Source organism: Phytophthora infestans, genomic scaffold (assembly GCF_000142945.1).
Source record: "Phytophthora infestans T30-4 supercont1.44 genomic scaffold, whole genome shotgun sequence".
NCBI classification, from domain to species: Eukaryota; Oomycota; class Peronosporomycetes; order Peronosporales; family Peronosporaceae; genus Phytophthora; species Phytophthora infestans.
The window spans coordinates 550,451-574,688 of NW_003303715.1; the positions used below are offsets into that span (position 1 = coordinate 550,451).

Consider the following 24,238-nt stretch of genomic DNA (forward strand, 5'->3'; position numbering starts at 1 on the left):
GCCTGCTTCCATGCCGACGCGTGTATTATCTCCCCAAAGCTCTAAAAATGGAGGTGATTATCCCCCCACAAATTCTTCCGTCACGGTGGCTGCTATCGTCGCTGAATTCAGAAACTACGTTGGAACGTTTGACCGGAAAATCTTTCGCGGTTCGCAAAGCTCTCCGTGATTAAGACCGTCCATGGGATTCAAATCGAAAATTTTGTGAAGCGCAAGCGGTTGCCAGCACCATCGCAGATACAATGAGCGGCATGGGTATGGCTCAATATCGCGCAGCTATCAAATCGCTGGAGGAAGTTGCACGTCTCTTCAAGCGTGGCAATAGCGAGGAATCATCTCGGTCAAGATGAAACTGTCGAGGAGGATACTGCAATTGATATAACAAGCAACATGGATTCAGATGAGCCCTTGGAAGTCACAGAGCCAAATGAGGGTGCCACAGGTGCTGATATTGATCAGACTGTAGAAGTCGCTGATGCAGAGCAAACCACGAGTGTCGAAGTGGACGAACCTGATCGGCGTGTGGAGACTTCTGCTGGTAAATATAGTATTTCTGCCTGTACGCAGACCCATACGAGGCCATATAGCCCATCTCAAACGGCTGCGAGACCGTCTGGTCCATCTGAAGAGAGCACCCAACCATCCGCACAATCGGGGACACCAACTGGCCCACCTGAGCAGATCACCAGACCTGTTCGTTTGGAGGATGATTCCGACGCATTTGACGTTGCATCTCCTCCGCGGTCGAGAGGGAGACCGAAGACCAAGCCCAAAGCTGCTAGAAAAGAGCAAAACCTTGCGGTTCTCATGACTAAAGATGGTTCGGAGATGCACAGCAAGAACATGACGATCGCCACGCTGGCTTGAGCGCTGGAGGTCAATCCAACGTACACATCGGCTTCATCAACAGTGATCAAGTACAAGGTGCTGATGGTGGACAAGAATGTCAAGGCCCCGATTGCGTATAAGCTGGCGAAATTACCGGCTAGCAAGACGATTATTGATGCAGATGAGCTAGTACGCGTCTTCCCGAAGGATCCACTCCGCAAATGCACAAAGAAGGTGACTGCACTGCCGACAGCGAGCGAGCACCTCTCAGAACCCGAAGTTGGTGTGAAAATTCCTGACCTAGGAGTATTCAAAACTAGCACGCTTGCTACAATGAAGAGATATCATATCTCCATCCAGACGGTTCACCTTGTAGACAGAGTGGTCAGATCGTGCCAGGCGATTAACTTTGACATCCCAATGCCCCCTGCGTTTAAGACTCAGGAGGATCCAGACATGAAGGCCAAGGTCAAACGATCCCAGTTGCTGGCACCTGAGGTACGAACACCAGACATGAACTATGTCCACTCACCTCTAACCAACTATAATGTAATCTTCTGTAGACAGAAATGCTGGAGATCGCTGCTAAAGGCTGCTTGGGTGACACGACGATGGTACACCTGTTGGAGAAAGGTTTTGGAACAAAGTCGTCCATGGTTGTGGGGAGCTTCTATCTGATAATGGTTGAGTCCCTAACGAAAGTGACATTGGACAACGATAGACTAGCCGATTTATTGCTCGGGCTATCCTTTGAGAAGGTCATAATACCAGTGAATGCCCACGGCAACCACTGGTGTGCGATCATGTTCGATATGAGCGCTCGAATTTTGTATACGTACGATCCAATGGATTCGTCGTACAGGATTGGCCTCCGCACTGCTGTTCATAATCTCTCATTGATGGTCCCGGGTCGCGACAAGCACAGGATCCGCATCCAAACATATGAGCCTCAGTTGGGGATCCAGACCGACAGTTACAGCTGCGGCATATATGTGCTGCTAGCGCTCGAGGTATTCGCTGGGGCGGACACACCGGGTTGTCTCGACAAGAAGAGTATTCAGTACCTGCGCTACAGGTACATGACAATGTGTGTCTAGCTTGTCTAGCTAACTTTTAATGCATACTGCTCTTCTAGTTCTAAGTGCTCGTTAATATTGTTATAATAGCTATGAATGAAAGTGTTTGTTTAACTCCAAGTGTTTCCAGCTATGCATTCCGCAGCTGACGATGTGTCTGCATAACACATCGTGTCAGGCGGGCTGCACATTGTCAGATTCGTATGAGTACAAAGGTTTATTTGAGTACATGGGTGTGGCGTTGAGAGGGAAGTTGTACCTCAAACTCATCCAGTGTGTCACTTTGTGTGTCAGACGCAAAATAAATTCTTGCGGCTATACGTCATTCGCGCATACTTTGGTCACTACCTCTCGTCGAAACGGGCACAACATGGTCATCAAATGGGCCGTCATGCGCTGATATGGGGTGACATGGTGTGACATGGGCTCGGATGGGCAATGTGCCTCGTCACATTTTCTCTCAGACGGGCTCCCTATCACGTGCCTTTGAGATGTCAGAGACACGCACAGTCCTCGGCTGGTTTGGTCGGATGTCCGAGAAAAGACACTACTACAAGACTTGTTGTAGTACAAGTCCAAATAGTTACCCATGGGCCCAGCTTTCCCAAGAACAATGCGCGAGCGCAGCTTTCCATGCTATGGGAAAAAGTTCGGCGCAAGTTGAACAAGAAGCGCCATCTTACAGCAACTACCAACCAAGTAAAAAAAAATATCAAGCCTTGAAGGCGCAGTTTGCAGATATTTGAGCGGATGAGGTGTCTACCGGAAACAAAGAGAAGGCTATCGCGGACCCTTCTTACTGTCAAAATACGAAAAACACCGAAAGTGAAGTCGTGCGCCACCCAACGATGTACAATGCCACTAAGATGGGCGTGGACATGGACGCCGCGGCGCACACGCAGAGCGCTGGCTGACAGGGCGACAGGGTTAGGTGTCGAGGTCGGGGAGGTCGCTCCGGCTCCACAAAAGATTTGGCACCAGGCTGCGCTGCACCAGGAGGGGACATTGTGCGGGACGCTGCTCGACACGACGGCGCCACGGAGGGTTTGTTGCGCGGGGCAGCCTGCTCGGTGAAGCAACCGAGCAATGCAGGGGAAGTGTGCGGGATATGGCGCGTCGTGGTGAAGCAGCAGTGAGGAAATTGCGCGAGGCGAGCTGGTGCATGCGCTGCTACCTGGTGCCAGGACGGATGGGGGGAGACCAGCACGATGCGAAGGCAAGAATCAACAGGAACGGTAGGAGCATTTAGGAAAGGTAAAGAGTCTCTCGTTCTATTTGTTTACTTGAGATTCCTGACATTATTCTCTGTGCAATGCTGTGCTGTTGCCAATAGGCCTTCCTGCTAGTTGACGCTCGCTTTGAGCACGCAGAGCCTTGTTCGAGCCACGATAGGCTAGCTTCTTGCGCTTTGATAGATCCAGCAAACCACGCACATGCATTGCGAACACAGGGTGTGTGCACACACCGAACTACAGGTAATATTCGCAAGGACAATGGCGGCACAGCACGTTGACCCGCCAGCCTTCACCTGGCATGCCGCGCACTTCAGCACGTGCTGCCTGGACGCTGAGACGGGACGTGACAGGTAATGACTCGCTAGTGCGTCGTGCTTGCGGGTCGTACACTCGGTCGCAAAGCTCTGAGGCCACGTACACATGGTCTTCTTCACAAGGTGCGTTATTCAACAAGAAAGACACACGGGATCGACCTGATACAAGCTCACGTATCTTGTGTGCTCGCTCAAGGTCACATGCACGTCGTACGAGGACAGGTGAGGGGGTGACTTCCAAAGCGAATGCTTTCTCCTTCAAACTCTCAGTGCGGCAGCACTGCAGCAGCTGCTCTATCAGCGCACCCATCTTGAGGCGTGAGTGCAGTGTATAGTCTCTCTTCAAGGCCCGGTTGTACTGCTCGACGGGATTATTAGTCGTGGCGAAGCCTGGTTGGGTGTGGAACACTTGCCAGCGATGAAACCTGCTGTCCAGCCACTGCTTCTTGAAGTAAGCAGTAAACGCCGTGAGCCTGGTGTCTCCCTCTCAGTCGGACAAAAGATTCGTCTTCTTCTCAGTATACGCGCCCGCAGTAGCAGTAAAGTGCAGGTCAGCGATGTCGCGCATTACACGGGCAGCAAGCAAAGGCTCAAGTGCACGAGTCTTTTCGTGAACCTTTGCCAGCACGTGGAAGTAACACATCAAGCCAACAGGCTTGGCTCCATCGATAGAGGAGGCAATAACTTCTTCGATGCCGTTCAGCTGAGCTTCGTCTGCATCGACCATGACGAAACGAGGGGCTAGATCATGCCCGGTCACGGATCGAAATACTCGCTTCAGCGCCGACAAAGCTTCAACGTATTGAACCTTTGTCCGCTGCGACGAGATGAACACGGCCAGGAGATGAAACGTTCTCATGCAGTCAGATATTCCGACAACGATGACAGGGTAGTTGACCTGATTGAGCTTGAATGTAGCATCAACGTGTAGCACATAAGCTGCCGGATCTTGATCACATCGCTGCAGCAATTTCTTAGACGACAGCCCCACAACAAACGAATCCATGTCGGTGCCAGTACCTACAACCGGACGGCCATCACCATCCGTTTTCCATGTGAAAGTAAAGCCTTCATTCAATTCTTCTTGGCCCGTGAAGCCCCTCTTGCGCACGAAGTTCGAGACATCATCCCAGAAGTCGCTGCCGCCTAGGTGGGCAGCGCGATAATGGTGAACAAATCGCTGCACCACTGCAAGAGATGGCAAGCTGTTCTGGCTAAGGTTGAAACGGCGGAGAAGCGCGTTTCGAATCCGGATAGGGCGTAGGTGGTGAGCCGCCATTTCCCTGGCAACCACCTTCATTGGCTCTGTCAGCCGAATACGCCTCTCAGGCTGGCGGCGACTTGCATGAGTTCCAGCCTCCCACACAGTCACGATGTCCAGCACACAACACTGCTGCGTTTTCCCTCTCCACGTGCATCGAGTGTACGGGACTTTGTTGGCGCACGCCTCGCAGGAGCAGCGTAGCAGCCGCACCCTCATGTTGTGCGGTTCTGGAACCGCACACAAAGTGCATGGATCAACATCGCTCTTCATGACAGCAGTAGCTTTAAACGTGTCGAGCAGTAGGTTGGCGTCGTTGAGGGACAGGCTTTGGGCAAGGAGCATCCAGTCTAGTCGGCGAGGCATTCTTGGTGAGCAGGCGCGTGGGGGCTTGGTTGAGGTGCTCGTAAGCTTTATAGGAACTGAGTAGAAAGACGTGGTTAGATGTGGTGAATCCTATCGTGGTTCTAGAATGATTGGCTGTGGGCACGTGGAAATTTGGGTGAAGCTGTCACTAGTTTAAGTGCAAATCTACAAGTTACGGTGCTGTTAGTATTGTTTGTATGCAATTCGTAGATTTTGGTTAGATTTGATACGTTGTCCTTCTTACTGACCGACCGCTGCTTGTGAACTACTTTGGAGACAAAAAAGGGTAGCACAACCAGGGTTTTGGGCGGTCTGGGACACCGATGCCACGCTACCAGGCAACGGTGTCTCTACAGGAGCAATCGCTATCGGTCCGACGTGACGAAGATGAGCCGAACGAGCTGCTACCGCTCCGCCACAACGAATGTAACCCGCTATCATTGAGACTATCGACGACATCGCAATCTCACGGGGGGGGGGACAGTCGCCGCTTCCTTCGGGCGCGTATCAGAGCCTTAGAGATGATGGCAACAAAAATGGGGACGGAGCCAACGATCATTTGGAGGGCGGATCCAGTCACGGTGACAGCAGCTCCGATATGGAGGACTCCGACACTGATGTCGAGCTAAACTATTACGCGCGATGAAGCAATTGCTCACTAAAATATACCAGCACGATTCGCTTTAAACGCAAGCAAGCATCATGACGTTGCTCGATCAGCTTCGAGATGCGGTGGATCAATCGTGTGATGTGAACACTCAGCTGCTTACGTATTTGAAGGGCCAAATGTCTACGAATTTAAAATTTAAAATGCTGCGTAAGGATTTAATGATCGACAAGCAAGCTTATGTTTAAGAAGAAATACTAATAATTATTTATTAGTATTTCTTTAGTCCGGACAGAAATGTAGTCTGAGCTCCAAAAAAAATGACGAGTTTGCAGACAGTCGTCTCTTCTTCGATAAGGCGGGTAGCAAGAGCTGAGTCATTTCAAATGACAACAATTCGTCTAAAGTCTAAAATAGCGTTTGGCATCTTAAAGTAAATCAGTTTTGCCCTCCGAATCATGATCTTACGATTTCCAGAGAGCTGGCAGAGAAACTCCATTGCAGCATCCCGTGTCATGAAAAATAATCCATGCCGATAGAATGGGCGAACTAAATTAAAAAGTGGTGCTGCACCACACGGTTTCAGGTCAGCTGAACGTATGACCATCGGACCGATGGCATCGGTCATATCTCGATTTGCTCCGCATGACTCATCCGGTGAACTTCGTGGATCCTGTACAGTACAGTGCTCCGACACTGTTTGCTTCGCATAAAGCCCCGTCCATCTCGACGCGCTGACGTTAATCTGGCCAAGCGGATGCCAGTAGCCAGCCTTTTTCAATTTCCTTGACGGCAACCGGATCATTGTGCTGATTGGTCAGAATCTCGGTGGGTATCGCCAATCACTGGTTCAGAGACAGTCAACGCAGTGCAAAACCCGCCACCTCGCACATACCGGTACTCGCGTTCAACACTGGCGGCCAGTGACTGGCCAAGCCTTGATCCCACTTGAGTTTTGAACATTTTGCACTTTTACCAGTTTGCCATTTCGGTTTTTGCCTCGAGCCCCGCAAGTGCAGTTTTCACCGATTTTCCGCAATGTCTTGGCTCAGCGCACTGACCGGGATGCAACCGCGCCGCGTGAGTGACCGCTACGCGATGCCCAAGCCCACATGGCAACAAAAGGTGCAGCACTACGCTCCGATCTTCCGTTGGCTGCCCAACTACAGCATCCAACGCGACCTCAAGTTCGATATCGTGGCCGGTATCACTGTGGCCATGATGCTCATTCCGCAAGAAGTGTCGCTCTCCACCATCATGCACGTGCCGGCGCACCACGGTCTGTACACAGCCGCCACAGCTCCATTGGTCTACGCCATCTTCGGTTCCAGTACGGTATTATCCGTGGCCAGTGGCTCCGAGGTGTCTCTACTCGTAGGCTCGACCCTCGAGGACATTGAAGACGATGACGAACGTGTGGCCACGGGCATCTTCATGGCCTTTGTCAGTGGCTGTGTTCTGCTTCTGGTCCGTATACTGAATCTCAGTCAAATCGCCGACTTCTTCTCTCGTCCAGTCATGGGCGGCTTCATCTCGGCCGGTGGGCTGCTCATTATGCTGTCACAAGTGCCCAATGCGTTGGGTCTCAAGCTGAAATCTCAGGAATATCCACCTGCAAAAGTGGTGCAAATCTTGGAACACATTGGAGATACCAACCTGAACGCCTTCGCAGTGGCCGCAGTGTCCTGTGCCTATCTTATCGCCGTCAAGATGATCAAAAGACGCTTCTTCCCATCTCCCGTCCTTATGCAACTATTCGAGAGTGACACGCCACAGGTCAAAGAGAAAGGGAAACCAGACGAAGAGGAAAAATTTATCCAACAGCAACCGGCCAATTCCGGCCACGGATTTTCCCTTACAGACCAGCAATTCAATGCCTACCACACTCAGCACACGCCCCAGGAGGAACGTGAGTCGTTGGCGGATGCTGGTAAAGTAGAGCAGCCTCCCAGGTCCAAGGGAGTTCTCCTCGCAATCTTCCTCATGCGTACACTCTGTGACTTGGGTCCTCTCGTCGTCTGCATCTTTGGCGGCATTGTTGGCTACATTCTTGGACCTTCGCACCTGAAACTCACAGGTGAGATCCCTGGAGGCTTCCCGGAGCCAAAAGTGCCATGGTACGGCTTCACGTCACACCTTATTGACGGTGACCGCTTCGGTACTATCATGTACCATGCGTTGACGGTATCCGTAGTGGTATTTCTATCCAGTATTGCCATGTCCAAGCGTCTTGCTATCCAACGTGGCGAGGATATTAACACAGAGCAAGAATTAACCGGTATTGGCGCTGCTAGTGTCGTATGCGGATTCTTCCAAGCCATGCCCCCCACGGGCGGTATGTCTCGGACGGCCGTGAACTTGCAGAACGCACACACGCAACTAGCCTCGATCTTCACGTGTCTCATCGTGGTGCTTGCTCTGTACACACTTACGAGCACACTGTACTACTTGCCAAGTGCCACACTAGCCTCAATTATCATTGTGGCAGGTTGGACTCTGGTCGAGTTCCGTGAGGCCAAATGGCTCTACCGTGTCAAATGTGATGAGTTTTTCGTATGGGCAGCCTCGTTCGCATTGACTTTGGGTCTAGGTGTGCTCAACGGTCTCATCGCGTCGATTGTCTGTTGCGTCTTGGCACTTATGTGGAAGTCCAAGGTGCAACCTGTTGCCATTCTGGGGGAGCTGGATAATGGCAGCTTTGTCGACCGTGAAAATTTCCCCGAAGCGAACAATTTGGGTGACGTAATTGCCGTTCGTGTGGAAAGTTCGCTCTATTTTGCCAATTGCGAACGTGTGGCTCATTTCATTGAGCGAGAGATGGTGCGTCTGTCGACGCTGGGTATCACCACACGCGGAGTAGTGCTGGACACGTTCCACATGAACGACATGGACGCCACGACGATCCAGGTGTTGTCGGACACGCAGGAGAAGCTGGCGGTACGCGGAGTGCGTTTTGCCATTGCCAACGCCAAGAGCCGTTTGTATGATCTTTTGGCTGCCACGAACCTACTGAAGCGCATTCTGGCAAATGATCCGACCATTTCGGCCGAAGATGCCGTGAGTATGATGCGTGAGCTCCCACCTCCAGCTGACAAGTCGAACGCTGCAACGTCGACGGCTAGCAACCCCGTGTAATGCAAAGCAGAACACCGTGTATGTGTGTGTGAGTTTGATAAATAAAAAAATAAACCGTAGCTCAAAACATGAAGAAAAAAACGTCACAGACAAATTCATTCGCATAACGGAGCCACAAGCTCCACGCAAACTCATCGTAAAGCTGAAGACATAGTCTAGAAACTCTATTTCTACAATTTCGCTTGGCTTCATTAGGATATTTTGTGCAAATTAAAAATAGAAAGCCCATCATAATCGTCGAATAATAAAGTGCAATTGTTTTCGTCATTGTTGTAGCATGCAAGTTGCAAAAATGCAGCAAGCGCACTACTTATTTGTAATGAAAAAATAATCCCCGTCTTGCTTGGGCATCACAACTTTTTACGAAGTAATTGAGTGTCTGCGAGTCGGGTCCCCCGTCAATTTCTCCTTTACCCCGTGCATCGCTTCCTTAGCTTTCTCAACAATGGATGGCGACATCGCTTTCTCCGCAGTGTTGATCTGGTAGATCAGTACGCTGAGGTTTAAGTTGTTTCGCAGAGTTGTCTTCACGAGTTCTTCAACGGTATCTGAACTGCCTAGAATCCCACCATGGTGATGGTCCCCATGATAGTCCGCCCTCGCGTTGATGTCGTTGTCGTGCGAACCGTCAACGGCATTTTTGATGGCGCCCTTGACGCCTGTCGCGTGTCCATGCTTTTCATCGTAGTTGCGGGCCGTCGTCTTCAAGATGTCCAAAGCGTTGGATGTAGCGTTCATGTGCTTCCGGGCTGAGGCTATCTCCTTTTTGGAGCATTTGTGGCTTTTGTTGATCTTATGCGCCACGTGCTGAAGTTCCGCCGATACGTCCTTCGCGTTGCGGATATCACTCCGCAAGTACGACTTGGCCGTGCCCCGGAAGCGGTTGCCATGTCGACTATCGTACTCCGTCAGGTTCTTTTTAAGCACCTTGAGACAGTGCGCCGCGTCGTTAGCACTCTCGACCAGCACTTGCGCCAGAGAGGCGAACTCCTTCTCAGCAGCGATGCTACGGTTGTCGGGTTTACCCATGATGATATGGTCGGTTTGAGATTGTGGTGTGCTTTTATCAGCTTGTGTGCTTGGAATCACGTTGTAAAATGACCATTATGTACCCGCGCGGACAGCGTGGTGGCTTAACGAGAAATGAGAAATGCCCCCGAAATAATGGCTGCTTCAAAAGAAGACATTCCATTCTTAAAATCTTCAAGCATTCGCAAAATGCAAATAAGCTTTAGTCATAAAAATCTAAGATCACACGACAACGACCCCATTCATCAGTAATGCAGAACGTAGCCGTGGTAGATAGTTACCAACACGATGTAGCTCGATCAGCTCCGGTGACACAATATGACTCTATCTGAAGAAAATCATTAAATGCCAAACATACCGCGTTCACCAGCTCATTGTCGCGTAGTTGTCACTCTCAGCCAACATCCTTGGCAGAAGAAGCATCTAACGGTTTATAGAGACGCCCAACGGCCAGCAAATTTGTTCATACGGCTGTCATTTTTAAAAGTGGCAGCTAGTGCGGAGAGCTAATAGATTCGACCATGGGTAAAGCCATCAAACGCACCCTAGCCGTGGAACAAGAGTTCTCCAAGCTGGAGATGCTTCTACTTCAGACGGCCAACGACACAAGCAAATGCCTCAAGATCCTGAAACGGAACCTCAGCAAATACGACCGACGCCACGGACTTTTTTTCCGTAGCACGTCCAATTATTTCATGAGGAACGACATTCGAGTGGCCAAGGACACGACAACGGACTTGCGGTACGTGGCGAAACGCATCAAAAGGAGCAAGAGCCCGACCAAGTCGGAGATCAATGCCGCCCGCATCAGCATGAACGCAACAGTCGACGCCATGAACGACTTGAAACAGGCTGGCCGCATCTTTGACCAGAACAATGATGTATTAGGAGGTGTCACCGGTATCATCGAAAGTATTCTTCATCACGACGACAACGACGACAGCCAGGACGACGGTGGGATCTTCGGCGACAAAGAAAAAAATACCGATGAGAACAAGACCAAAAGAGGTTTGTTTGGCAGGAAGAAGCGTGGTGGCTTTCTCAAGGCAACCGACACGGTGGAAGGTGTCGTGAAATCGACTTTGAGCGAGAGTTTCAGCGGGTTTCCAGCTTTGAAACAGCAAATCACAGCTACAGAAAATGCACTGTCGCCATCCATCGTTACTCGTGCCAAGGACGCAATGGTGGGAGCTGCCAGTAAACTCGTTAGCTCAAGCCCTACTGCTACAGCGTGAGCATGTCAAAGCGGCTTCGAACTGCTTTTCGCTCTCACAATAGCTCGTTTCTTGCATCGAGCAGTCCGAAACATTTTTTGTTATGTTGCAAACTCGGTTAGAAGACAAGCAATATACTTGAAATGACATTTTCAACACTTAAATTTGCACTCCAAAAGTCAGCAAAGTTGCAGCTGGAGAATTTGCCATTGCCTCTCCAGTCAGAGATGCCACTGCAACTGAAACGGGAGCCATGTTAGTAGAGGCAACCGAAGTTGACGTCATACATTGACGACTGTGGTCTTTCACACGCCGCCGAATAGTTTCACACGAAATGCGCACACCGTATGCGGCCTGTAGCTGCTCTTTAATGATCCGTGCTGAGCTCCTCTCGTTATTTTTTACCGCCTGCAAGATGACTTTATCCACAATTGCGTCTGTTTTCCGTGGTCGGCCACTGCGTTTCGCAGGAAGAACCGACCCCGTACGCTGGGCCTTCTCCACAATAGCGCGCACAGTCGTGTGCGGCATGTTTAACGTCTTGCCGATACTTCGATATCCTTGACCTTGAGCATGCAGAGCGACACATTGCTCACGTTTTTCAACACTATACTCGGCACGCTTCTTACGTTTGTTTGTCGAGCGTTTTTCGCTTGATTGGGTTGATATATCAGGTACTTCTTCCGCATCCAAAGTCCTGTCAGGTGCACTTGCTTCCTGCTTAGAGCCAGCTCGAGACTGTCTTTCTCCATTAAGCAAATGCTGAAATGATACGGTATCTGACAAAGACGTGTCCAAAGCAGCTAAACGACTCTGCGACGATGGCGTCGCTGTCTCTGGAGCCACAGTACTTGTATCTATTGTTGCCCCGTTAGACATTGACTGAATCCGCAGCTTTGTGTGTTCAAGAACACGTCGTCTGACGGTCTCTGGTGACAACTTGACGCCATACACACGCAATAATTCTTCTTGGATCGATTTCGCGCTACACTGTTTGTTGGATCTAACAGCTTCCAGAATGACATTGTCAACGAGCCCACTGGTTTTGCGAGGACGTCCACTACGTGGCGCGGAGACGACGCTGCCTGTGCGCTTGGCTTTGCGAACTATAGCTCGTACAGTGTCGTGAGGAATGCCCAATTCTTTGGAGATCGTCGCATAGGACGCTCCATCCGCTTGGTGTCGACGAACACACAATGCGCGAGTCTCAACTGAGTACTCTGCACGTTTCTGTCTCTTTGGCGTAGGTTTTGCCTTTCCTTCATGTGTTGCAGGTCGCTTAGAGGACTTTTCCTTTGTTGCTAGAGCGTCATTACAGATATTGGCAGTATCTGTGGAAGAAATGTCAACAGAAATAATTGTATCGCTGGCAGGAACCGATGCAATGTCCGCGGTTTGTGTGCTGTTGCCACCGTCTACACTTGGTTTATCCGCTGGAGATGCGCCATTTGCACAGTGCGTCTCAGTCTCATCGTCAACGTTCCCGTCAGTATTGTGCTGTGTGTTTACAGTGTCCTTTTCAGCAGTTAGTAAGGTGGCCTCCGCCTCCACCACATCTGTAGCGATGGATCGCACGGTGCCTGCCAACATGTCCAAGTGATGTGCAACTTTTTCGTGGGTTTGCTTCTCTGTTGCTTGTGTCTTTTCATCCACTTGATTGTCGGTCTGATCAGCATCTTCGTCTGTATTATTTTGTCTTGGTTTCTCTTTCTCGTTATGCTCGGTTGTCTCCTCGCTCGTGCTGGCATCATTGTCTGGAATAGTATGCGTAGTAGCTGACGGTCTCTCCTCGTCCAGCAGCTTCGTGACGCGGCGCTGCACCACCTCGTACGACATATTGACATTATATGGAGTCGTAGATAGCATTTCCTGGAGCACCTTTCCGTCGCGAGTCTCGTGTGTTTCCATAAATTGGAGCAGAATATCGTCACGCAGCTGACGGTTATCAAACGATGTACGGGTTTCGGTCGGGGCTTCTATTTCCGCTTGTGGCGCAGAAGGAGGCTCGCCATGTACAGAAGAATGCCAAGAAGGCGATGGAGAAGTCGTGGCGCCAGCGACATCCACCGATTCGTCCGAAGCTGGCGACCTCATCGGTGTCTTTATTAATACCCAGTAATTGACCAATAAGACTAGCGCCAATTTCCATAAAGTGTGTGTTTATTTGAAAAATGTCCCGCATAAAAAGGATACACTAAAAATGTGCAGTGGCATCACCAGTTTAAAATTAGAAGACATGCAACATTTATTTGTACCGTTTAACTGCTTCCTTTTTCCAACGAAATGAAAACAATATCAATGCGGTGGGTGTGTTTTCCGGCCTGGTTGCCGTTTCTCTATTAATTTATATCAATCTGCAATATACTTGTACATGTATCTTCCTTGGTTTTCAAAGGGTGTTTTTACAGTACATGTTGCCTACCGTATTAGGCAACCCGCGAGATGTTGTGTCCGTGTGAATGCAGTGGCGGACGACGTGCACGTCCCTCTTCGTCTCCGGCTAGATGAGGTCTTACAGGTCCCTTCAATGACGATTGACCTCGTGCTACGGCAACTGCCGATGGCAGCCGTAATGCTGCGAGCAGGTTCATGGGCGGTTGGTTCGCTCCAGAACGAGGCTGTGTAGATGCGTTTCTTGTAGGTGTGGGCAGGCACGTGAAGTCGGGATATCGCTGTTCGATTACTGCAATGGACTTATTATGCTTGCGATCCCGCAATGTTGTCAAAGTTTTTGCCATCCCCAGCTCCAACATGGATTTGACTGTGCGCTCGCGTACTCGGCTAACAGCAAGGTAGAATTGCAGCCCGTCGAAGAGCTGATTTTGCGCCGAACTGACAGGTGCAACCTGGATGGCGTTCATCTTGTTGTCCTGTTTCTCAAACTCGTCTTCGTCCTCGCTCATCTCCTCCTCGGGGGCTTCGTTGTCGCTCCACTCGGAGCAGTTGTCTTTGTGTCTGCTGTTGGGGCTGTTTAGTAGCTCTGCATTCTTCTGATCGGCTCGCTTCTGAGTCTCAAGCATGTTTGTTTGGGTCAAGCACGGTATGTTGGAGTCGGGCTGGTTCACCATGAGCAACGGTACGCCCGTCAAGTGGTGCAGTGCGTCGAGCAGAAATTGCAGAATGGCCTCAGCGGATGTTGCGGGGCGCGTGCGTCTGGTTGTCTCCATGGGGCAGGATCCGCTGTTGTTGCTCGTGGCGACTGTCCAAGTGTCACAAGACGTTTCCGCTTCGGTTTGCGGTTTTGTCTGTGAAGAGTCGTGGAGACCAAGTTGCAATGGGCGCTTGGGCGCTTCCTGCCGGATCCGGAAATGCTTTAACAACTGGCCCCAGAGCAGTAGCGCCTATGGTCAACTCAACGACGCCATGGAATTTCTGCGAAAGGCTTGGGTTCCGAAGGTGCCGGTGCTGCCTCCGACGACTGTGGCGGAGCTGCTGGTGCCGCTTCGATATGTCGTTTCGGATAAAGTATCTTTTTGCAAAAACAGAAAAAGTGCCAGTTGCATTTTCAGATTTGCAAAACGATGCAAAACGTGGTGACAATCTGGGCCACAGTGTGGCACTACATGCAGTGGCTGTTTGAGACGCACGGCTGGAAGTTTCTGGGCGTCACGCTTCTCTTCTTTTTGGGGCGTCAACGCTACAGCAAATTCGCCGCTAGCCGGCACCACCAACGGACTCTTGCAGCCGCCAACGGTACGTCGCCGCTAGCGTTTGGGTTCAGGGCCAACAGTGACCAGCACAAGCACGACTCGCCGTCTGGCTGTCTGTCGTAGGATGATTTTCATCATGAACGGGAATTGTCCTGCCGTTTTGTTTCGTTACGTGTACTTTCGCTCATATTCACTTTGACTTAATGTCGCTTTCCTGCAGACCCGGCGCGAGTTGCAGTGCTCCAGCGAGAAACCGCACGCGTGCGTTCAAAGCAACAGGACCTCCACACCAAGATCAGCAAAGTGAAGGTGGAGAAAACAGCGTAGCGTGGCGCAAGAAACGCCGAGACGTTCTTGAAGTCCTACGAGTACCCATTTCTCCATTGTCTAGCTCGAGAACTCGATCTTTCGGCAACACCACAACCGCACGCATTGTACAACTCAGCTGCGTACCTCGGTCAGTCAGGATATGAACACGTGCGATGAAACAAACAAATTCTATTCGGTTACTGTAGTAACAACACGGGTGTTTGGTTAAAGCCTTACTGCTGTCGAGCTACTCACAAGATGCGGTGCGTGTAATGCGCCGGTAAGTCAAGTGAGTGCGTCAAGTCTGTCAAACGTGGAAAGCATCTCAGCCGCTCAATCCTCATGGCACAGCACCTTGGCAACGCCGCGGCTGCCGAACTCGCGGTGGAAATTCGTCGCAATCTTCTCATCCAGTCGGTAGTAATCCTCCACAGACTTGTGTGACTTGACGTCCAGATCCACGATGGCCACCACACAGTCGAACGCCAGATCGCGGAAGCGCACATGGTGTTCAAACTCCATTAGATGCTGGAAGCGTGGCTTTGCTTTATCCTCATCATGTCTGCCAGCATCGTCACCGGGCGAGCGCCGTAAACACAACAACAGTGAACAGTCTTTCAGAGTTGTTGCCACTTGGAATCTCTTTTCCAGTTCCTGGTACAGCTCATGGAACTGTTGCAAGTGCATCGTTTCCCACGATGCCACGTCTTGTAGCACCTCTAACTCCGGTAGATGGTTCAGTGCAATGCGTAGGAAGGCCAACCCACGTGCAAGACCTCCTTCTTGGTCGACATCCTCAATTGCAGGATAATCGGATCTTTGCCGGATCGATTCAACCAATCGCCCCACAGTGCTGTCTTCCGATGACGACGACTGGTCACGCTTTTTCTCTTCATCAAGTCTGTGCAACAGCAGCTGAAGATGACGTATACCGTCCACTGAAATGTGGTCCAGCAGCTGTATCTGCTTCAAGTCTTCGAGAATATCCAGCTCAGTCAAAACCTGTGTGATTAGCTCAACCACTTCAGGCATCAACTGCGCGTGATCTCGCTCGTGTTCGTACTCCGCATTCTCATCAAACGTCAGTTCATGCTCTGCACCAATTGACTGGCACGAATGACGGTATCCCATGCGTTTGCGTCGACAAAAGGAATACCGCGACTGCGCTGCACCTTTCGGCAGAGCATCGGCGTTCAGCCCTGTGATAACATTCACCACTTCGTCCTCAGCTGAGCGCACAAAGACTTTAAAATTGTTCTGTGGTGTTCGTTGCAAGGCTCGGAGTGCATGTCGCTTCCTCGCCGGGTCGTGTGAGAACAGATCTAATGGGCAATACTGACTGATCTCTTCCACTTTGCCAGTGCGTTTCTTGTAGTGCTGATGCATGCAGAACCGACACACGCGCCTTGGTAGGACTCACTAATGGACCTTTCGGTTTAAATCCGATCTTGGGCTTCAGTTCAACGCAGATATTGCGGAAACAGCAGTCGAACACGTTGCCTGCACGGAACGAGCTGCTTCGTGTACTCTTGAATGACCGTGACAAGCCTAAGCGTTGTAGACTAGAGGTCAATGGCTCGGTAAATGCAGTTTCTTCGTCTTCATCGTCGTCTTCTTTATCTGACGCACTGCTGACGCTTGTACTGCTGCAAACGACATAAGGTTTGCCGTCAGCTTCGATCCCGTCCGAAGAGTCTCCATCTAGGTCGTTATCTTCATCCTCATCCGTTTGGTCAACAATAGACTCTCGTCGCTTCATAAGCGAAACATGCCCTTCTTTGTCATCTGCTTCTGCCTCAGCCTCGAGTTCCAGGTAACTCCTCGTGGACTGGAAGAAACGTGGCATGTTGTCATCATCCGGTGGAGGCAGCGTCACATCTGGCAGCACCATGACGCACTGTAGCGACACATCGATCTGGCTCTGTCGTCTGTGCGCTGGTCGACTCTCCAGGGCCAGTAGTTGCGTGTTCAGTGCCTGCAAGAACCCACGCTCGACATCTACCAGCTCTGCTACCTGCAAATATGTGTTTTCTCGTCGAGTAGCGGTGCTGTGTGCGCTGTTGCCGTGCAGCTGCTGCTCCATGTATGGCATGATCTCATGTGTGGCATAGTCCAGCACCTGCCTCGGATGTGGGTAATGCGGTACGTAAGGCTTCTCGCCTGACGCACGACGCTTGGCCTTCTTCTTCTGCTTGTCGGTGGTGGACTGCGCCACGTCGCACTTCTTGACGCGTAGCAATTTGCCCTTGAACTCCTGCGCGATGGAGCTGGAAGCTGCGTCGGCCTTTGGTCGGTGACGGAACAGCACGTTGGCACCGCCCTCAGCAACATACTTCCACTCGGAAGCCACGAGACCCACGCACAGGCGGCGCCGTGACGTGTCAGGAGTGACAGGAGACGACGACGGCGGCTTGAGAAGGAACATGGCGCCAAATGGACAACGGTTCGTGGCACTGCGCCAGTTTTATAGTGAAGCGAGAAGGGCAACATGGTTTTTTGAGACAGCTCATTAGGTGTTTAGGTCTGTACCACAAAATGCAAATTGAAGTGTAAATCAGAGTGGATGGTCGGAAATCCGAGTGGTTGTGGGGGAAGATTATTTATGAGTCGCTCTATTTTTATGGAGAAATTCTCCTGAGAAATCACCATCGGTGCGCTTCGAACGAGTGGGTTGACGAACCGCAAAGGTGCCGAAGAAGGAAGGCGAACAGCGCTTTTTCGGATGCAAGTATCATGGGGGGGCGGACAAAAACTGTCTGTCTCTTCATCGCCGCGTTGGTTTGATCGCTACCGGTACAGTACCTAGATAGTGACAGCCGGCTGCGGTGAACCATTTACATGTACCAAATGTGGGTTAAACGTGGCGCCATGCACGTCTACAGGCCGCGGTCACGCTCAGGTGAATGCAGTGGTCCGCTTTGGTGTCGCATTTGTTGACGCTGCCGTCTGAGTCAGTCCCTCAAATTCTCTGCTATAGCCGCACATTCACCAGTGGTGAATCACCACATAACGGGCATTTTTGAAATACCGGTGTAAGTTTAACTGTTCTTTTATCAATTTCGGTGGCAACAGACTGACACTGCTTGTACAAGCTGCAGTATTCGGTGGCGCGACCTTTCATTCTTCGCATCTGATTCTCGACAAGCGAGAGAAAGCTCGACTACTTGACGAAGGATTATCGAGTGCTGGCTGTACGTCTGTAACTTCTGTTCATGACGACGACTTTGTTATAGTCCTACGGTTCCCTTAAATTTATTTCAGAGAAGTGAGCGATGCAGGTGCTGGAAGAGGAGAGCAAGCGAGTGCTGAAGAAGCAGCGGCTTTGTGCAGAACAGATCGACCGTCAGCTCGATGAGCTGCTGACACAAGTGGAGACCACCAAGAAGAAGCTTGAGCAACGGCAACAAGAGCTCTGTCGCAAGAAGAACCGCCACCTCGCGACCAGCTCAGCGGGCGAGGGAGAAGAAGGTGACCCGGACAGCAACGGCGATGAGACACAAACTTCAGCTTCAACTGCGTCTAACGGAGAGGAAGCAGGTTCAAAGACGCCATGCAAAATCGAAGTTGTGGAGACTAACGATGGCGACGTGGCAGTGGAGGAGCAAGATAACGAGACCGAATATATCGTCAGGGACTTTATCCGACGTGTGCGACAGCTGAACTTCGAGAAAAACGTGACTAGTGAGCTCAAGCAGATCCACGTGCTGTTGTCGAAATACTCCAAGCAGATCGACAAGGTGGGGACACGTTCGGCTATATTGTAAAGTAGCTCGATAATCTGACGGGTTGGTGATGTTTTTGAAACTGCAGAATCTTTGCACCGATATCACGAAGGTGTGTCGGACCAATGAACTAGACCAAAGCCTCGTGTGTCGGTTAGTGGCAGAGTATCTGTATCAGGATGGCCAAATCGAGGCAGCGGACTCCATGTGCAAGGTGGGTATCGGTTTGACTTACCTACGCAAGGTTAAGATTTAACATTTGTTGTGATGTAGGAGGCGGGATTGGATCTGCCACCAACGTTTCGTGACTGTTTCATCGAGCTGCATCACATCTTGAAAGCAATAAAAGAGCGTGACATGCAACCCGCGCTGGAGTACGTTGCACTCCAATTGTGATCATTGCAGAAATTCTAGCAAGCCTACAATATGATGCTGGTGTGCAACAGTTGGGCACGGAGACACCGCAACGACTTAGGACGGCTGGACATCGACATTGAGTTTGAGATTATTCGACTCAAGTATGTGGACATCCTCGAGTCGTCGCCGGATATGATGGACGCTGTTAATTTCGCCAACAAGGAGCTTCCCTATTTTCATCAGACCCACGCTGAAGGTAATTTTTGCAAAGAGATAGATAGTGCTGGTGTGGCCTGCTAACTCACCTTGACATCCTGTTATTGAGCAGAGGTGGGTGTGCTGATGAGCTGTGTGCTGTACAAGGGAAAGTTAGAGGAATCCCCGTACAAGAAACTATTTAACGACGGTCGATGGGATGAAATTTACGACGCTGTCATTCGTGCGTGTTGCTGTCTTCACCGTGTTCCGTACCGATCCTACCTGGAAACATGGTGCGCACGTCGTAAATGTCCTTTTAAATTGTATCTAACAAACGTTTTGCAGCCTGTCAGCAGGTGTGTCGGCCTTACCTGCGATGCGAAAACTTGTGTCTGTAATGAGTAGCAAGCTAGCTGACTGGGGTAATATGGACGAACTTCCGGTAAGAGCTAGGAGGCCCATGTTAATCACAGTGTAGCTCACTACCTTTTATTTTCTTCACACAGGTGGAGATTCCCATTGCGAAAGAGCTTCGGTTTCACAACGTGTTTTCCTGTCCAGTCTCTAAGGAAGAAAGTACACCAGAAAACCCTCCAATTTTGCTGAAATGCGGTCATGTCATTTGTCACTCGTGTGTCAAGCGCTTCTCCTACAACATGACCCGGTTTGTTATCCCTTGTAACTGCGTTGAAGCGTTTACTGATAGACCTGACATCTTATTGTGGATGCGAATATTGGCTACAGGCGATTCAAGTGCCCCACTTGCCCTGTGGAACAAACGGAAAGTGAAACGCGTAAGCTTTTCTTCTAAGAGTCTGGCTACTCTTGACTTTTGAGCCCCACCTGTAGCCTTGTAGCTTGTGCATGTTCCCTGACTTCATTATCTGCGCTATGTGAGTCGAAAGCGCTTCTCGAATATATCCATCTCCGTCATAGTGCGTCTTGGCTTGGGTTTCTTGGTGATAGTTGCCTTTTTGGGAACTCTGAAGCGCCCTTCGTTGGTGTAAGACCTCACACTACTCACGTGACTGTCTGGATTCCGTCTGGATATCGGTCTAGCGATTTCTTTCTGAGGAGTTCGCACCTGTTTCTTGTGACGTAGACCCTCCACTTGCTTTTTCAATCCGGCGACCTCACGCGTCATATCATGCACCTGAAGTTGCAGTGTATCCAAGTCCTTGTGCTGGTCGGACACAAGGCTTGTCATCGCGTTGATGACATTCGTGACATCCCGCTCGTATCGAGCTTGGTGCTGCTTGTTCAGATGAAGATCACGACGGACAAGCATTAAGGATTCGATCTCCTGGGACGGTTGAAGTTCCAGTAGAGACATCGGGGTGCCCGGTTGGCTTGATGTGGAGGTGTGGATGGACGATTGGGAGCACGTGACGAACTGAGGCTGTGAACACTCACCCAGAAGCCTCTGCCCACGCAACAAGTGCGTCTTCCGCGTCTGATGCATTTCCCAGCTTTTGAGTGAGAACGCTGTCGTCTGCAACGTCGAGTTGCACCTGGAAGCGAACATCTCGTTAGATAACAGCTCTTTACGGTATGATTTGGCTGTACCATTTGCAGTGAATCCAGCACCCTTTGCGGAGATCGATTCCGCCCACCGCTGTGTCCGTGATCGTCCTCCTCTCGTAGTCGTAAACCTCCATGGACCAGTGCATGGGGTCGCTGTTATCCTCGTTCATAGCCTTTAGCTTCTCCGGCACAAAGCTCTCTCCACCCTCGCTTCTTAGACCGCAAAATGCGGAATGACCCAGTGCGGAATCCAACTTCAACTTCTGAGTCAAGAGTGATGGTCTCTACTTCAACTTCGAAGTTTCACTTGCCAACCGACGCTTCACTTCACAGAATAGAAAAATGGAGGAGACACGTGAGGCTTTGACGCTGGCGCAGGTAGAGCAAGAACTACTTAGTGCAGAAGCTTACTTGACAGCAAGCCGAGCGCCGCCCCCTCCAGTAACAGCGTATGAGACCTTCGTCACTTCACAAAACGAATCTGGACTGAAGCACGGTTTGTCCTGCGAGAAAGTTGAAAGAGTTTACGGATATCGGGACTAAAAGTTTGCGTTTTCCTAGCGGAGGACTCGAATTTCCGTCGGAAATTGAAGACACGACCAGTTCTTTCGGTATTTTGCCTACGTTATTTCGGATTGACGACAACATTTGACTGAAGTATTCGTTGCAGGAAGAACGTCGACGTGAAATTCTAGCCAAATTATCATCGGAGCGCCAAAGTGCTTTGCGCGGCCATCATACTGCGACTATAATTGGAGATGGGGGAGGGCTTGGAGGAACGGAGGAGAGGGCGTACAAGTCACCCGAAGAGCGCCATGAGCTTATCCAGAAATTGCTCCGTGAACGAAACGTGGAGTTTAAAGCGGATTCTAGTACAGATTCTCGCTTTGGAGAAGCCTCCGTTTACCCAGTTGATGTTGAGCGAGGAGATGAATTGAGTGGGGAATCTCAGCATGCATTCGGAAGCCCATTAAGCACCGAGTCCGATGACAACGACGAGATTTATTATGCGTCAGATATACTAGACAACGCGACAACTGCTGACATCCAGCCACGATCGACGCTTGACTTCATATTCGAAGGGGAAGAAGCATCGAATTCAGGATATTCACCGACCATCAAGCTATCTCAAACTGAGCTGATGTCCCACAAAAACACTGAAGTATATGAACCAATATCCTCTTCACTGTTTGCAAAGCTATTGCGACAAGAAAATGAAACAGAGACACAGACAAAAGCAAATGAAGAAGGCATTTCAACCTCGCTTGGCGATCACGAGTATGCTGACGCACCATGGGAGCCAATGAATGAACATCAAGAGCAATTTGTGTCCGAAGATATTCCACATATTGAACAGCGCCTGGCAGCAACAAAGAGAGTAAAAAGTCGAATTGATTTCCTCGCGCAACCTCGGAATCACACTTTTGCAGAGCGCGAGAAACAACGATTGGTCTTTGAAATGGAGCGGCTTCGCGAGTGCACCTTTCATCCCAATGTACTGAAACCTCCTCGACCAATATCAAAAGCAAAGCGCAAAGATCAAAGTCATCCTGGAACAACTGAATTCCAGTGGCTCACTCTCAGTCCCCGCCAGAAGATCTTTAGACGGATCGATGGCTCACACGACGTCAACAAAGAAAATGGCAGTCAAAACGTTATCCAGAGGCTTCATCTGGACGGAACGGCACGCTACGAGTCACGAGAGGAAGCTCGAGAGGCACTGGAGGCTCAAAAACTCCAAGAATGTACGTTCAAACCGAAGATTAATCCGACATCCAAGTCAATGTGCAGCTCGATCGACTACAAGCCAATACACGATCGAGTTCCGGATCTCCAGCGCGCGAAGGTAATGATATACACTATCTCGCAACCTCATTCATTCTACACTAACAAGCTATCTATGTAAAAGGCTGAGTATATCGAGAGAATTCGTGAGCAACTCGACCAGGAAGAATGGGGTCCATTATCGTTTACACCTACGATCAATCCAAAAAGCAGGGAAATCGCTACGAACAAGCTAGCGGAAAGAGAGGCAGAGACTTTCAGGTCGGACACTAATGCTCTCAAAGTGACCGATCGCTTAGCAAACGATGCCGATGAAATAGCAGAGAGGAAAATAGCTACTCAAGAGTACTTCGACATGCTGAACGAGCAGCCATTTGCGCCTCAGATTAGTGAAACTTCAAGGAAAATCGTGGAGCAGAAACCTGAGTTTAAGATGGAGTTTGTAGCTCGTCAAGAGTATTTCCAGTCACGTGACCAAGAGAAGTTGGAGGCACTTGAAGAGTTCTGTGATAAGGACTACGCCCGAGGAGAGAAGCTGACGTTTAAACCGGATATTGGCAATGCAGACGGCGTATTGAAGCATTTGCGACCTGATCGGTGTACCGAAAGCAGTCAGCAAAAACTGTACCGACTCACATACAACGATCAGCGTGAAGCGGAGTTTAAGAAGCAGCGTCTACGAGAGGAGCAGTATGCCCAATACACCTTCAAACCAGAAATTAATGCCGTTTCGAAGGCACTTGGCAGGTCGTCAACTCTTGACGAGCTCTCGCACCCCGTGCTTGATATCCAACCTGACCAACCTGCCTCGAACGTTTCACCACCACACGAAGGGAGAAATGCTCGTGATTTATCATCCAGAGTTGCATTGAGGCAATATTTTGCCAACAAGCGCTTCCGTTCGCGAGTTGCGCTTGAAATGGAAGAAGCAAGCAAAGCGGAATGCACTTTTCAGCCAACGCTAATTGCATCTAAACACCACAATGGCAGTGCAAGCACAAGCAAACTGTACAACCGAGATCCACGGTCGAGAACGAAGCTGGAGTGGCAATCAGACGACCTTCTTCACCTCATTGAAGCTGAACGACAGAAGAAAGCTGATGAGATTGAGGCAAAACGGAACGCCAAGGAGCTCAAAGAGCTTGAAGAATGTACTTTCAAACCTAATCTGCAAAAGGTAAGACAGCACGGAAAGACAACAGCAAAAGGGTCACCTTCCTCGCCACGGAATACCACCGAAGATGTAAGCGTTGTTTGTTACCTTCCCTCTTGCCATTTTCATATTTCTGAAATTTTTGTTGAGACAGAAACCTGTGATTGTTCGTGGACTCGGACGTTTTCTCGAGCTTCGGGGCCGCGCTCGACAGCAACAAGCGGAACAAAAACAGCGAGAGCAAAAGGTATTTGCACCAAACGCAACCTACGAACCTCGTAGTTATACGGTACCAAAACCTTTCAAGCTTTCTGAAACCAGCAAAGAATCAATACGTCGACGACTAAAGCTGCGTCAGGAAATGCGGGCCAAAGAGCGACAAGAATGCACCTTCACACCGCAGACAATTTCATCGCAAAATCGCCGCGCTCTACAAAATTTGCTGAATAACTAACACGAAGTAAGGCGCAACTTC

General features: G+C 50.2%; 8 protein-coding genes across 8 annotated transcripts; 5 read left to right on the forward strand and 3 right to left on the reverse strand.

The window, feature by feature from the left end:
- Positions 1–6,725: 6,725 nt before the first annotated feature.
- Positions 6,726–8,822, forward strand: PITG_16464 (Sulfate Permease (SulP) Family; the record flags this gene model as incomplete). The annotated part of the gene is made up of 1 exon (XM_002897451.1): positions 6,726–8,822. The coding sequence occupies one exon, from the start codon at positions 6,726–6,728 to the stop codon at positions 8,820–8,822; it is 2,097 nt and encodes a 698-aa protein (XP_002897497.1).
- A 360-nt stretch (positions 8,823–9,182) lies between these two features.
- PITG_16465 (uncharacterized protein) lies at positions 9,183–9,904 on the reverse strand (the record flags this gene model as incomplete). The annotated part of the gene is made up of 1 exon (XM_002897452.1): positions 9,183–9,904. One exon carries the CDS (start codon positions 9,849–9,851, stop codon positions 9,183–9,185), a length of 669 nt encoding a protein of 222 aa, XP_002897498.1.
- A 459-nt stretch (positions 9,905–10,363) lies between these two features.
- PITG_16466 (sporulation induced hypothetical protein) lies at positions 10,364–11,226 on the forward strand (the record flags this gene model as incomplete). Its single annotated transcript, XM_002897453.1, has 1 exon — positions 10,364–11,226. The coding sequence occupies one exon, from the start codon at positions 10,373–10,375 to the stop codon at positions 11,084–11,086; it is 714 nt and encodes a 237-aa protein (XP_002897499.1).
- A 3,360-nt stretch (positions 11,227–14,586) lies between these two features.
- On the forward strand, positions 14,587–15,042 carry PITG_16467 (uncharacterized protein; the record flags this gene model as incomplete). The annotated part of the gene is made up of 2 exons (XM_002897454.1): positions 14,587–14,758; positions 14,936–15,042. The coding sequence occupies 2 exons, from the start codon at positions 14,587–14,589 to the stop codon at positions 15,040–15,042; spliced, it is 279 nt and encodes a 92-aa protein (XP_002897500.1).
- A 315-nt stretch (positions 15,043–15,357) lies between these two features.
- PITG_16468 (uncharacterized protein) lies at positions 15,358–17,483 on the reverse strand (the record flags this gene model as incomplete). Its single annotated transcript, XM_002897455.1, has 2 exons — positions 15,358–16,401; positions 16,445–17,483. 2 exons carry the CDS (start codon positions 17,447–17,449, stop codon positions 15,358–15,360), a joined length of 2,049 nt encoding a protein of 682 aa, XP_002897501.1.
- Positions 17,484–17,648: 165 nt separating this feature from the next.
- On the forward strand, positions 17,649–20,112 carry PITG_16469 (RMD5 family protein; the record flags this gene model as incomplete). Its single annotated transcript, XM_002897456.1, has 10 exons — positions 17,649–17,817; positions 17,907–18,056; positions 18,123–18,761; positions 18,835–18,960; positions 19,020–19,120; positions 19,193–19,359; positions 19,432–19,594; positions 19,647–19,743; positions 19,808–19,965; positions 20,046–20,112. 8 exons carry the CDS (start codon positions 18,297–18,299, stop codon positions 20,110–20,112), a joined length of 1,344 nt encoding a protein of 447 aa, XP_002897502.1.
- Positions 20,113–20,190: 78 nt separating this feature from the next.
- PITG_16470 (uncharacterized protein) lies at positions 20,191–20,971 on the reverse strand (the record flags this gene model as incomplete). Its single annotated transcript, XM_002897457.1, has 4 exons — positions 20,191–20,256; positions 20,386–20,604; positions 20,692–20,812; positions 20,868–20,971. The coding sequence occupies 4 exons, from the start codon at positions 20,969–20,971 to the stop codon at positions 20,191–20,193; spliced, it is 510 nt and encodes a 169-aa protein (XP_002897503.1).
- Positions 20,972–22,284: 1,313 nt separating this feature from the next.
- On the forward strand, positions 22,285–24,217 carry PITG_16471 (uncharacterized protein; the record flags this gene model as incomplete). Its single annotated transcript, XM_002897458.1, has 3 exons — positions 22,285–22,671; positions 22,735–23,853; positions 23,918–24,217. The coding sequence occupies 3 exons, from the start codon at positions 22,285–22,287 to the stop codon at positions 24,215–24,217; spliced, it is 1,806 nt and encodes a 601-aa protein (XP_002897504.1).
- Positions 24,218–24,238: the final 21 nt, after the last annotated feature.